The 12,374-nt window shown below is 42.1% G+C and overlaps 1 protein-coding gene across 9 annotated transcripts in view; it reads right to left on the bottom strand.

Moving 5' to 3' along the window:
* Positions 1-12,374, bottom strand: part of SGSM2 (small G protein signaling modulator 2) — a 318,515-nt gene that overhangs the window by 71,095 nt on the left and 235,046 nt on the right. For all 9 annotated transcript variants that reach the window (XM_083172218.1, XM_083172219.1, XM_083172220.1 and 6 more), the window contains one exon: positions 1,280-1,433. In XM_083172218.1, the coding sequence (XP_083028344.1) occupies positions 1,280-1,433 (154 nt within the window). The remainder of the gene's footprint in view (positions 1-1,279; positions 1,434-12,374) is intronic.

Here is a 12,374-nt window from a genome sequence, read left to right as displayed (position 1 = left end):
CGGGGCTCGCTGCGCTCGCCACGCTTCGGGCTCGGTGGCTCGCTGCGCTCGCCACACTATTCTATTCTCAACTCCACGCCGACGTGGATAGTGGGGGTATGAAAAGGTCATAGGACGCGTACCGCCGCCCCTCGCGGGCTCGCTGCGCTCGCCACGCTTCGGGTTCACGTTTATAGTGGGGGGTGGCGTGGGGGTGCATTTAACATTGTAAGCACCCATTTGGGTGCTTAACATAGTATAAGCACCCATTAGGGTGCTTATACAATGTTTAATCACATCGCATCGCATCGTATGGCATCGTATGCCATGTACAATGGCATACAATTTCAAAATTGTATGCCATCGTGCTCTATCGTACGATATCGCGTCGCATCGCATACCATCGTATGTGTTATGGTATGCGATGCGATGGGCGCCGCCAAAATACACAAGTACCCCATTCAGTGAGCTGGAGGAACCAATGTCTTGTTTTAGTTACTCAGTATTAACCCCTCCCTTGCATGCACCTGAATGGTATTACTGAACTAATTTGAGCATCTACCACTATCTGTATGTATGTTGTGAGAGGCAGAGAGGAGCTTGTATTAGGCGGAGATGCAGGTCCTGATATGCCACATGGAGTAGTCTGGGGTTGCTCCAAGGTAGGTAGCTCTTATGCTGGGTACACACCAGGACGACTAGGGCCCGATCCCCTCAATCTAGATCCAATTCCGAATTGGATGTAGATTGTGTGCTGATTGGGCCCTTTTCTGTCCTGGTGTGGACCGATACCGATCCGATGCGCAGTCCCGCGGGTCGGTTGGTCGTTATTGAGATCCTACCTGCTGCAGGTAGGATCTCAATGACGACCATACAGCCGGGTGCGGGTCGCCATCGGATCGGACCCGCTCACGGTGCACATCGTGAGCGGGTCGTGCCCCCCCCGCATCACCGTGAGCGGGTCGGACGAGACACTGACGACCCGCTCACGATGTGCATCGTGAGCGGGTCGCCCTGGTGTGTACCCTATATTAGTTCAGATATATCAAGTATGGAGCCATTATCATGTGGCTCCTCGCTGGTTAATCGTAGACCAGAGATTTTATCACTGGTGTATAAGGACATTCTGGGAGTCTCTCTAGTACGCAATCTACTTGCATCCTGTAACTAGTGGGCAATTTTTACTCTAGATTGGAAAAATCTTCTTTTTTTAAGCATTTATATATCATTGTTAAGAAAAATCATTTAAAATTCATAAACACATTCAGCAAACGTGCAATATACTTAGCAAAACTCTCACCTATCATGGACACAGCTGCAGCAGCTGGGAATATCGTATGGAGAGCTTCCTGTGGAGCAAGACAAGCAGGAGGATCCCTGACTGCAATACTCATTAAGCTGCCAGGGCAAAAGATTAGCACCAAAGCCTTGCATCTCTATCACGTCCCTGGGGTCTGGAGAGATATCAATCAAACATAGACAGGATGAATCCAATACATATTGTGTTCACAAAGACTCTTTTCTATTGAACACAGACCTACATTCAATAGTGATATACCTGTCATCTGTAGCTGTCTTTCAGTTATCTCCTTGTTCAGTAAAGGTAAATAATAGAGACCAGCAAATGTGTATTTACTATAAAATGATAAAATAAAATGACGCGCCAAAGGATAAATTAGGTCTAACCGAAGAAGCAGTACCAAATATCTTGAATCTTTAATTAGATGTGTGCTGTATGGGAGTAATTATTTTATTTTGGTTAGCGTAGATAAAAAAGATAGAGGAATAAGTTCACGTCAATGTTCCTATGTACTAGCTCTTTAACGCTTAGTTGTAAAACCTGGTAAAACACCAATGAAATACCTGCTCTAAGAAAAGGGACAGGAAAAAATAACACTAGACAAGGCAGTGCTGTCACTAACACTCTGATCAGTCAAAAGGTTAGGGATAGTTATAGAAGTAAGCTACAGCACATCAATATATTAAACAGATTAATGGTTAATCCAGTGGTTTCCAAACGCTGTACTCAAGCCTACCCCAAAAGTCATTGCGGTTACAGGGATGTGGTGCGCCCTCAAAATAAAGGCCAGTGGCTTTGTGGGGAAGGAGTGTGGCCACAGAATAATACCAATTCACATTACACCACACAGTAGTGTCCGTTATTCATATTAAATGACCCAATAGAACGCCTCATACACATTACACCTGACCACATAGTAGAGACCCTTCTACACATTGTGTTACAGTAGAACCCCGTCAAAGCATTTTGCCACAGTAAAACCCCTCCTCATCATCATCATTTCTCCATTTGCTCCCCTTCAACCAACCCCCTTGCCCCATTCCACCCACCCAGCTGCTGCATTGCTAACCTCATTCCTCTTCTTTTATCAGTAGCCCTGAAAACGTTTGGACAGAGCATGGATATCCTAAAAACCAGGACTGCTGTTGTGACTTGAGGACCGCATTTGGGAACCACTGGACCAATCAATAAATAATTATTCATGGTAATTAAGAATGCGACTTGCAGGACCCATGAAATAAAAGCAAAACATAAAATATGATATCGAGAAATGCTGAATTTAGAATATGAAAGAGGTCAATGTAACAATCTGCAACTTCCAGGCATCAGATAGTCTCCAGCAACAATTCCAACGTTTTAAAGGGGCAATTATTTACAAAGCAAAATCATGTTTCTTCTTTTAAATGGTTGCCCCTTTAAACACTAGGCAGAAACACAGGAAAGTACCATCACATTCAACGTGCAGGCTGCAGAATTTGCCTGAATCACAAGCAATTCAATCTTTTAAAAGTGCTGTTGATGACAACATAGGTAAAACTATATTTATGTAGCACAGTAATATTCCATCTGTCAGTGTAATATGTTTTAAAACATGTAAAAAAGATGTAAAACCATATTATATACAAAACATGCAAACATAAAAAAAAAATAATGAATATCCAAAAACATTTAATATGTTATGCAATTAATGGTGTTCAATAATATTTAGTGATTAGCCGTGCCATAGGCAAAAGGTCTGGGGGTGGTAACTGGTCATTTAATGGATCAAGAAAAATGCAGGCTTGACAGACAAAATACTAGGTGTGCCTAGGAAAATGTGAGGCGTCAGCTCCGGCCCCGATCAGGCTGATCTCAGGAGCCTGCGCTGAGTGGCGACCAGTGGAAAAATCATTTGATGGAGAGCGTCATATGGATTTTGACGTATTCGCTTGGCTGCGAAGTCTTCGCTAGCCGTATATATATAATCGTACAGCCAGCACATTCATTTGCAAGGTGGAATTTCACTGTAACTGGGTGGCATCGACCTGGTTGTGGTATGACTGCCAGAAAATCGGAATCCCCAACAGTCAGTATACCGACATCGGAATCCCGATGGGCGAGCACAAAGAAGCCCCTTGCGGGCTTGCTGCGCTCGCCAAGATGTGGCTCGTTTTCGCATGCCACAGGTTCTATTCTCCCTCTATGGGGCCATGGATAACCACATGAACACCCACAAAGAAGAATAGACCCTGTCAGTCGGGATCCCCCCTGTCGGAGCACCAGCAGTCGGGATTCCGATGTCGATATACTGACTCTCGGGATCCCAATTGTTGGGCAGTCATACGGCACCCGACCTGATCGCTGGTCTCTGATAATTTGCTCCTCAGGTCTGCATTGAGCCTGTAACTCATTCCAACAGTGCAGAACAGAATTAGCAACTCTGTTGCAAATTTTCTGTGACTAATCTAGACGCAGACAGTAAATTATTAATCAATGTATTTCCGAAACAAGATTCTCTGCAATCCTCTAACGTGCAACACTGTAAGTGTTACACAGAGTGAATATTCATCATAACAGATGGGTGGGCTCAAAACATTGATGAACATATGTGCAACTATGGAGATGACATTCATCATAAAATACAGAAATGAAATAAAAACATTAAGTATCTATACAAAATATATATTTTTATATTTATTCATTTATTTCTCACTGGTACTGCAAGTCATTTTCTTCTCAATTGTCTTTAATAAATCGGTATAACTTTCACAATTAGACATCGAGTTACCAAAGTCTAAATGTGCCCTAAACTGAGGGCACTGTTACTTTTATGATTATATTTCATTCAACAGTCTTCCAAGCTTCAGCCCAATATTGTTCTGCCATTGAAAAAGGTGTATTAGCCATGTGTTTGGGACAAAAGTACACAGGTTGAGAAGTGTGGAAATAAAGGCAGAGGCTTAAAGTTGCCCCACCACACAATAAAAAATGGTGATGGGTAACACAGGGGTATATGTATAAAGCATAGGTAAGGGAGAAGTGATAAAGTTCCTGGTACTTTGGGGCAGATTTATGAAGCTCGGTGAAGTGATAAAGTGCCAATCAGCTCCTACCTGTCATTTTTCAAACCAAGCCTGTAACTTCACAGTTAGGAGCTGATTGGCCAGTGAAAAAAAAACAGACAGTTTATCACTTCACCAAGCTCAATAAATTTTCCCCTTTATCACCGGCCAATCAGCTCCTAACCATAGGCGTCGAAACCGTGGGCGCCTAAACCTTGGGTGCTCCGGGGCCCGAGCATCCACGGAAAGTGAGGAGCACACACGGCACGGGCCACAGCAGCGGGGTCCCACCAGCAGGGGTCCCAGCGGCGGATGGGAACTAGTAGCTGTATTAATACCGCTGCTAGTTCCCATCTTCTGCAGGGACCCTGCTGCTGATGGCATATCCACTGCTGGGACCCCGCTGCGGCGCTGCTGCTGCTAGGATCCCGGACCCGACGGCAAGCAGCAGGTGAGTCCCGGGGGGGGGGGGGGTGATCTGTGGGAGCACCCTCCAGAAAAACTGTAAATCGGCGCCCCCCTGCTCCTAGCTGTCCCTTTTAAAACTCAACCTGTAACTTAACAGTCAGGAGCTGATTGGCCAGTGATAAAGTACAAGGCACTTTATCACTTCTCCTCTCTTATCACTGCTTCATACATCTACCCCACAGAACCAACAAATCAGATATATTTATCACCTACAAATCATGAAACCTCAATCAAGGTACTGATGGCAACACTGGCTATAAGAGTACCCCGAGCTCTAACTAGGGTGAGAAGCCTGATACTGCAACATTTTACTAGGTCTAAAAAAGTATTCCATGTTTAATGTAGATATTAATTTTATTTCTTTCTCTGGATTCATAATAAAAGTATTATCTTCAGTATATACCTACAGAATGTATCTTACCCCAATTCTGTGCAGTATTAAATATAGTTTTTGAATACCCTCTTATCCCCCATAGATGTGATTTCAGCATTTATCGTAATAATATGCTTATTTTCTAAACACATATTTTATGTCCATTATTTATATCTGGGAATGGGATCAGTAAGTGGGATTATTTTGTATTGTGTACTTATGAATTATCACGAAGTGTCATTGGAAATAACAAAAATTGAAATTAAAACATCCAAAACCAGCATATATATAAAAACAAACATAATTACGTTTTAACAATGTTCCTAAATTAGCAAAACTTTTTATCAGGACATTTATTCCTATTTCATCAGAAAAAAACATGGACAATATATACTTTTTTAATAATTTTAAAATATTGGGGGCTAGATGCACTAAGCTTCAAAAGTGATAAAATGAAGAGCGATAAACAGCCAGCCAATCAGCTCCTACCTGCCATGTTACAGGCTGTGTTTGAAAAATGTCAGGCAGGAGCTGATTGGCTGGTTGTTTATCACTCTCCATTTTATCACTTTTGAAGCTTAGTGCATCTGGCCCTTTATGAGTTTTACTGGTCCTCAAGCAAAGGGAAATCGGTTAGTATACTGGCAGTCGGGATCTCTACCAGTGTCTGAATACTATGCTGCAATCAACTGGTCAGAGGACATTGCTTGGATGCCGGTATAACTCACAATGGCTGTGCTGGAATTCTGATTATTGGCATCATGATTATAAGTCTGCCAGGGAGGGTTAAGCGTTATAGTGCAAGGGAGGACGGGAAGGTTTAGGATTAGCGATAGAGGAAGGGTTAGGCTGGGGGGAGGGGGGTTATAGTTAGGATGAAGGTTACCATATGTACCTAAAAGGTGTTAGGGATGCAAATGTCTGTCTTCTGGCCACTGGCATCCCAAGAGCTGGGATCCTGATAACATCCAAAGCAAAGAGACCTGTCTTATTTTACACTAGTCCATTGGTTTCCAATCTGTGTACCATGGCACCCTGGGGTCAGGGCCGGTGTAAGGCTTCTTAGCACCCTAGGCACAACTTCAACCTTCTGCCGCCGCCCTCCCCCCCCCATACTGCCACCAATAAGCATTTATCAATCCCTTAATGCATACTTGCCTAACATTCTGGAATGGCAGGGAGCCTCCCAAAATTGAGTGGTCCTCCCAGCCCCTCAGGTAGGTGGGCAAGACCCCTGCTTTCTCTGGCAACCCCCCTGCACCCTCCCCTTTGCCACCCACAACAGAGTACAGGAAGATAGGGCAGCAAAATAGGGAAGTATACCTCAAGAGGAAGTATGGAGGTGAGGTCGTAGAGGTTCCACAGCAACCACCTGCATTAAGTACAACAAGGATCCTCACAGACATTCTTGATTTTTTGATAGGCAGACTTGGTGGTGCCCCCCTAGATCCTGGCGCCCTAGGCAACTGCCTAAAGCTGCCTAGTGGTAGAGCCGGCCCTGCCTGGGGTGCTTCAAGACACTTGCATGGGTGCCTTGGATTGCTGGTCCAGTACCAATTAAAATTATTTATGGTCAATTTAATAGGCATAAATGGTGGCTGCCAATCTTGGCCCTCACCACATAAATGAATGTAAGGATTCAATTTAGTTCATTTTTTTTTTTTCTAAATCTCTCAATTAGAAACTTTTGGCCTAAGGGTGCTGTGAAAACAATTCTACAATTTGACTGTGTTCATTAACCCTAGGAGAACTTCAGTATGCCCTTATTCTCATTCATATCCAGTTTCAAAAATATTCTAGACACATTAGGCCTTTCAGCTCTCCCCATGACATGAATTAGGTTACAAAAAACGTGACACATGCTTCAAATCAGTGCTTAAGCTTTTCTGAGCAGTGGTAGCAAATAAGATCACAACACAAGAAGTCAGGTCATTCAGTTCTGCAGGCAAGCAAGCCGTGTTAAGAAGTCTTAATCATAGGCCTCACCACAAACACAAGCTAAACTAGTACTACTACTAGTAAAAATAATAATAATAATAATAATAATAATAATTCAGCACATGTGAAAGAAGAATATGATAAGGAACACATGGGCATGTAGTAAGGAGTTCATGCATCAAATCAAAGACTGGGTGCAATGAGAAAATCTGATAAACAGGCACCGGTTGTGGCAGTGGAAACAATACATTTATGTAAGTCATAGTTACCCCTTCTTTATTTTGTAGTTTTACATAATTTAGGGAATAGACCATAAACCCCATATGCTGGGCAACCACTAAAAATTCCCAATAGGTATTTCCACTTGTCAGAGGGAAAGGGTTCTATTTAGGCAGGCAAACCAATCACAGCAATGCAAGAACATGCCAACGGATATTAAAAATAAGATGGAAAAAAAAGAAAATTGCTAAAAAAAAAAAGCCAAACTTTAATGAAAAAATGCTCTTCACCTTAATTCTTCAGGGAGGGAGCTGGACGGCCAAAATTGTAATGCAGCTTTTTACTATATTAATTATAAATTAGATGTATCATAAGAAGGAGATTTACCCCACCATGTGCCACAAATGTTTGGATTAGGCATTAATTAAAATGTTTTCATGGGCCCCAAGATAAAATATATATATAGAAAAAAATAAATAGTAACCACATGGAAATAAAAATGAAATTATCTTAATAAAGTGTTACAAAATGGAAAATCAGAACCCCACAGAACCTAAAGATCCAGATGAAAGGTACCGAAGTCGTTGAAGAATTATAAGTGAACAGCATCCTCATTATTTTGTTCCATTCATCATTTGTTTGGATAGCTGCAAAATTGGCCACATGCAAAGGTCGGGCATGTTGCAAACACCAGCAGACAAGGGCAAGCAAACCCTGTAACAACAGTGATGTCATTATCGGGAGGCAGGAGACGACGTACTGTATGCATCATAATTATTTCCACGGTGGATCTTACATGTGTGAGATAGAAATTGGATCATATACAACAAAGGTCATTTTTTGCTGTTACAGTTCTTACTATTAAAATGTAAGCAAATTTTTGTAGTAATTTAAAAAAAAAAAAATTGCAAGACAAACACTTGGTGGTTTAGTCTGAACACAGTTCCCATCTTACCAAATATGTATTTATTCAACATCAGTTTGTTCCTGTCATACACAATCTTTATTCATTATTTATATAACTAGTATTGTAGTTCAAAAGTCTGCTGTCACTACAGTCATTTTCAATTATTTAATTGACATGTTTTAGAAAATGCGCTCAAGCAATTTGTCTTACGGAAATTTCCTTACTTAAAGGTTCTTAAGTTTCGCTAATTTAATTGTACATGATTTATTTATTATTATTTATAAATCTTTCCTCTTTGGCATGAAAAATGTAACGATGTACTATGACACTTGGACAAGTTTTATTTTACCATATGGTATTATAATTTAAGGGTGGACCAATAATCTAGATTGGACAGTGGAAGTAACATCTCCATTTATTTTAATTGTACTTAATTTTAGTGTCAGGTAAGTCAGGTGTGGATCGTTTTATCGACCATACTTAGGGTGACAATCATTAGGTCGACACTGTTGGGTCGACAGGTGGCAAGGTCGACAGGGTTCTAGGTCGACATGGTTTAGGTCGACACATGTGTTAGGTCGACATGGGTTAGGTTGACAGGTGGTTAGGTCGACATGGGTTTGACCACTGTTTTTTTTACCTGAATGTCGACACAGTCGACATGGACACAGTTGGAAGTGAACCGCAGCCCCTTGCATCGCTCGCTTCACTCACGATGCTTCGGGCACGGTGCCTCGTTACACTCGGCACACTATTTTATTCTCACACCAAGCCCTAGTGGATAGTAGGGCATAAAAAACCGCCTGTTGGCACGTCGGCTCAAAAAATAGTGAAAAAACCCATGTCGACTTAACGACCTGTCGACCTAACCCATGTCGAGCTAACGCACGTGTCGACCTTGTCCCATGTCGACCTACACACCTGTTGACCTTCACCCATGTTGACCTAGAACCCTGTCAACCTTGCCACCTGTCGACCCAACGACTGTGGAGCTAAGTGCTTCGACAATACGACCGTATCCCAGGTAAGACTGTTATATACCAGGCTCAATTAAAATAAAAAAGTGCAAACTCTAAAAACCCTTTCAATAACACTTAGGGGGGAATTCAGTTAGGTAATCTACCAGGAGTAAATTTACTTCGGGGATATCTAGTTAGCCCCTACGTGTGGCGGCCGGTCTCACTTATCAGGGATTTGTTTGGGGACCTCAGCAAGTTCTGGAGAAAAAAAACAGATAATTGGCTTGTTTTAGCAAATCAGAAAGTGAAAACACATAAGTCAGTGACTTTATCACAGATTCTATGTGTTTTCGTCCCAAAAACAGTTTGTGGGGGGCACAATAATTTTCTTCCTTTTTTTAAAGTCCAATTTTGTTGTCCTAAAAATGATCAGAGCTAAATGAATTCTCCCTTAATTGGTGATATGCTGAATATAAGGTTTTGTAATGAAAAGTTTTCTAATTACATAATTACTAAAACACAAAAAAGTATTTTTTTTAATTAATACATTATAATAAAATAATAATACTATTATATATATTTTGTATAATTGTAAAAACAGGTTTTTATAGCATGTTTACTCAAATACAAATTTAACAATTTGTTATATATATTAGAAACATTTACCAGGCCTATACAAAGGTTAAAAGTGAAGATGGAATAAAGTAAGTCCCTGGAATTTGGTAGCCTTCTTTATGTATTACTTTTCAGTTTAATGTACTGGTTTGGAAAATAATAACGCCAAGATATGGCCATGAAACCAAATGTTTCATTATATAACTTCATTATTAATATGTGTAACTGTGGTAACAGGCAGAAATTGTGGAGACAGGATACCTTGAGAATAAATGGATTTATTTCTCCAACTGTGATTAACCATTTTACTGCCAGAGAGAATACATGAGCCAAAAAGATCTTACTACTCATCCTAACAAAAAGTACCACTATCTTTACACAAACTATTATTAATCAGGGGTGTATCTAGAGGTCCGAGCTCCCCGGGCAAAGTAAGGGACTGGTACTTTCCACCCACATATATTAACATCCCTATCCTTACCATACGCCTATCACCCTCTCAAACGGAATAGACTCCCAGAGTCATGCCACTGTTACCACCTATCTACCCAGAGCCGGCCCTAGGCATAGGCAAACTAGGCAATTGTCTAGGGCATTTGCAATGCCTAGGGGCACCAACAGCTTCTGCTGATTAAAATGATATGCAGCATGTCTATATTCTGTGTGTGAGTGAGGCTGTATCTGCATATGAACTAGTGTATTCATGGAAATCACTGTAACATAGCATTCCGTATGCAGGTACAGCCACAGTTGCACACAGAATATAGGCATGCCGCATATAATTTTAATCATCGGAAGCTCCTTGTGTGTCCTGGTCACATAATAATGCAAATAAGACGAATTTTCAGCAAAAAATGCACCCAACGTTAGCAGAACTGGCCAGCAGCTGAATGGCCTATTGAGGCAAGATGTATGAGGAAACATCTGTATCCAAGCAGAGGCAGAGGTCACAGTGTTAGCGGCTGTGCAAGTGCTGTCTGCGGGTTGGTTGATTGTGCAATAGTGTTCGGCATATGTGTAAGGGGCATTATGTGTGTCATGTATAAATGCATTAATAATGTGCAACATATGTGTAATGGGCATTATGTGTGTCATGTGTATAAGGGCATTAATCATGTGCAACATATGTTTAAGGGGCATTATGTGTGTCATTATGTGTATGAAGGGCATTAATAAAGGTTGGCATAATGTGTAAGGGGCATTATGTTTATAAGGACATTAATAATGTGTGTCATGTGTAAGGGGCATTACTGTGTGGTTTTATCAGGGGTGCCGAGAGAAAAGGGTAGGGGGTACAAATTACCCAGACCAAAGTCTGATGGAAGGACCCAGTGGGGGCCCCGGGCCCCCTCCCCTTAACTGACGACAGCAGCAGCAGCAGCTCTTCTCCTCTGCCCAGCAGACACTGCTTTGTGCTGGGTTGCAGTGTGGCCATTGAGGTGCTTAAAATACAATATTTTCTCAGGATTTTTTTCTAAGGGTGTAATGTGAATAATGTGAGGAGTAATGTATATAAGGTAAAGTGGTACTACTGTGTGATGTAACATGAATAAGGGACACCGTTGCATGATATAATGTGAATAAAGTTGCACTACTGTGTGGCATAATTTGGATTGGGGGTACTATTGTGTGGCCATGCCCCTTCCCAGCAATAACACACCCCTGTTTGGGCTGCACACCGAATGTGTGCACTGTTTCTATTTAAAATATTGCGGGTAGGAGCACCAAAATTATGACTGCTATAATGAGGGTTGATGGTGCTGGGAAAGGGGAGCAGGGTCAGAGGCAGAAATAGTGTCAGTGCTAGGGGGCACCAGCCAAAATCTTGCCTAGGGCGTTATTTAGGCTAGGGCCGGCTCTGTATCTCCCTCTCACACAGAGCAGAGCAGACCTCCCCAAGCCGCACCACAATGATAGACAGCCATTATCTACACTACTGAGGGTCAGTACTAGCTCAGAGAAAAAGAAAATGGGAAGAGAAAGGGTGAGAGAGAGAAAGAGAGAGAGAAAGAGAACAGGAGAGAGAGAATTTAACTTTAATGTTCATTTTGTTATCAGTTATAATGATAATAATATCAATAGTGCAGGGAAACTAGAGAACAAAGGCCCCATACATCAAGTCGGACCTGATTTTCCCTGGCAGCTCTTGACGTGCCAAGATTTGCATGTGATAAATCGCATGCGATTTATCACATGCAACTCCCGGGGATCAGGAGCCGGGCGAGGGGATTTGTGGAGAGTCGGGCAGGGGGAGCCAGGAGCCACGATGGAAAAAAACACATACAAATGAATGGGAAGCCACTGATTGGCTGAGTGCTCTCTCAGCCAATCAGCAGCTTCCCATTTGGCAGCCACTGACTCTCTCAGCCAATTAGTGACTGCCCATTCCTTTTTATGTTTTTTTTTTTATTCACCTGCCGCCTGGTTCCCCCCGCCACGCTCACGGCATCCTGCTGCCCAGCTACAAGAGTCTGTCAACCTGGCTCCGAGCTGTACATAATTTTTATCTTATGTACGTTTCGTCCAACCTCCCGACTCCAATCCGATGCACACAGGACCACGCATCGGGTCGGAC

Source organism: Crinia signifera, chromosome 2 (assembly GCF_055691185.1).
Source record: "Crinia signifera chromosome 2, ASM5569118v1, whole genome shotgun sequence".
NCBI classification, from domain to species: Eukaryota; Metazoa; Chordata; class Amphibia; order Anura; family Myobatrachidae; genus Crinia; species Crinia signifera.
The sequence above is the reverse complement of the archived record's forward strand: the minus strand, read 5'-3'. Positions and strand labels throughout refer to the sequence as shown.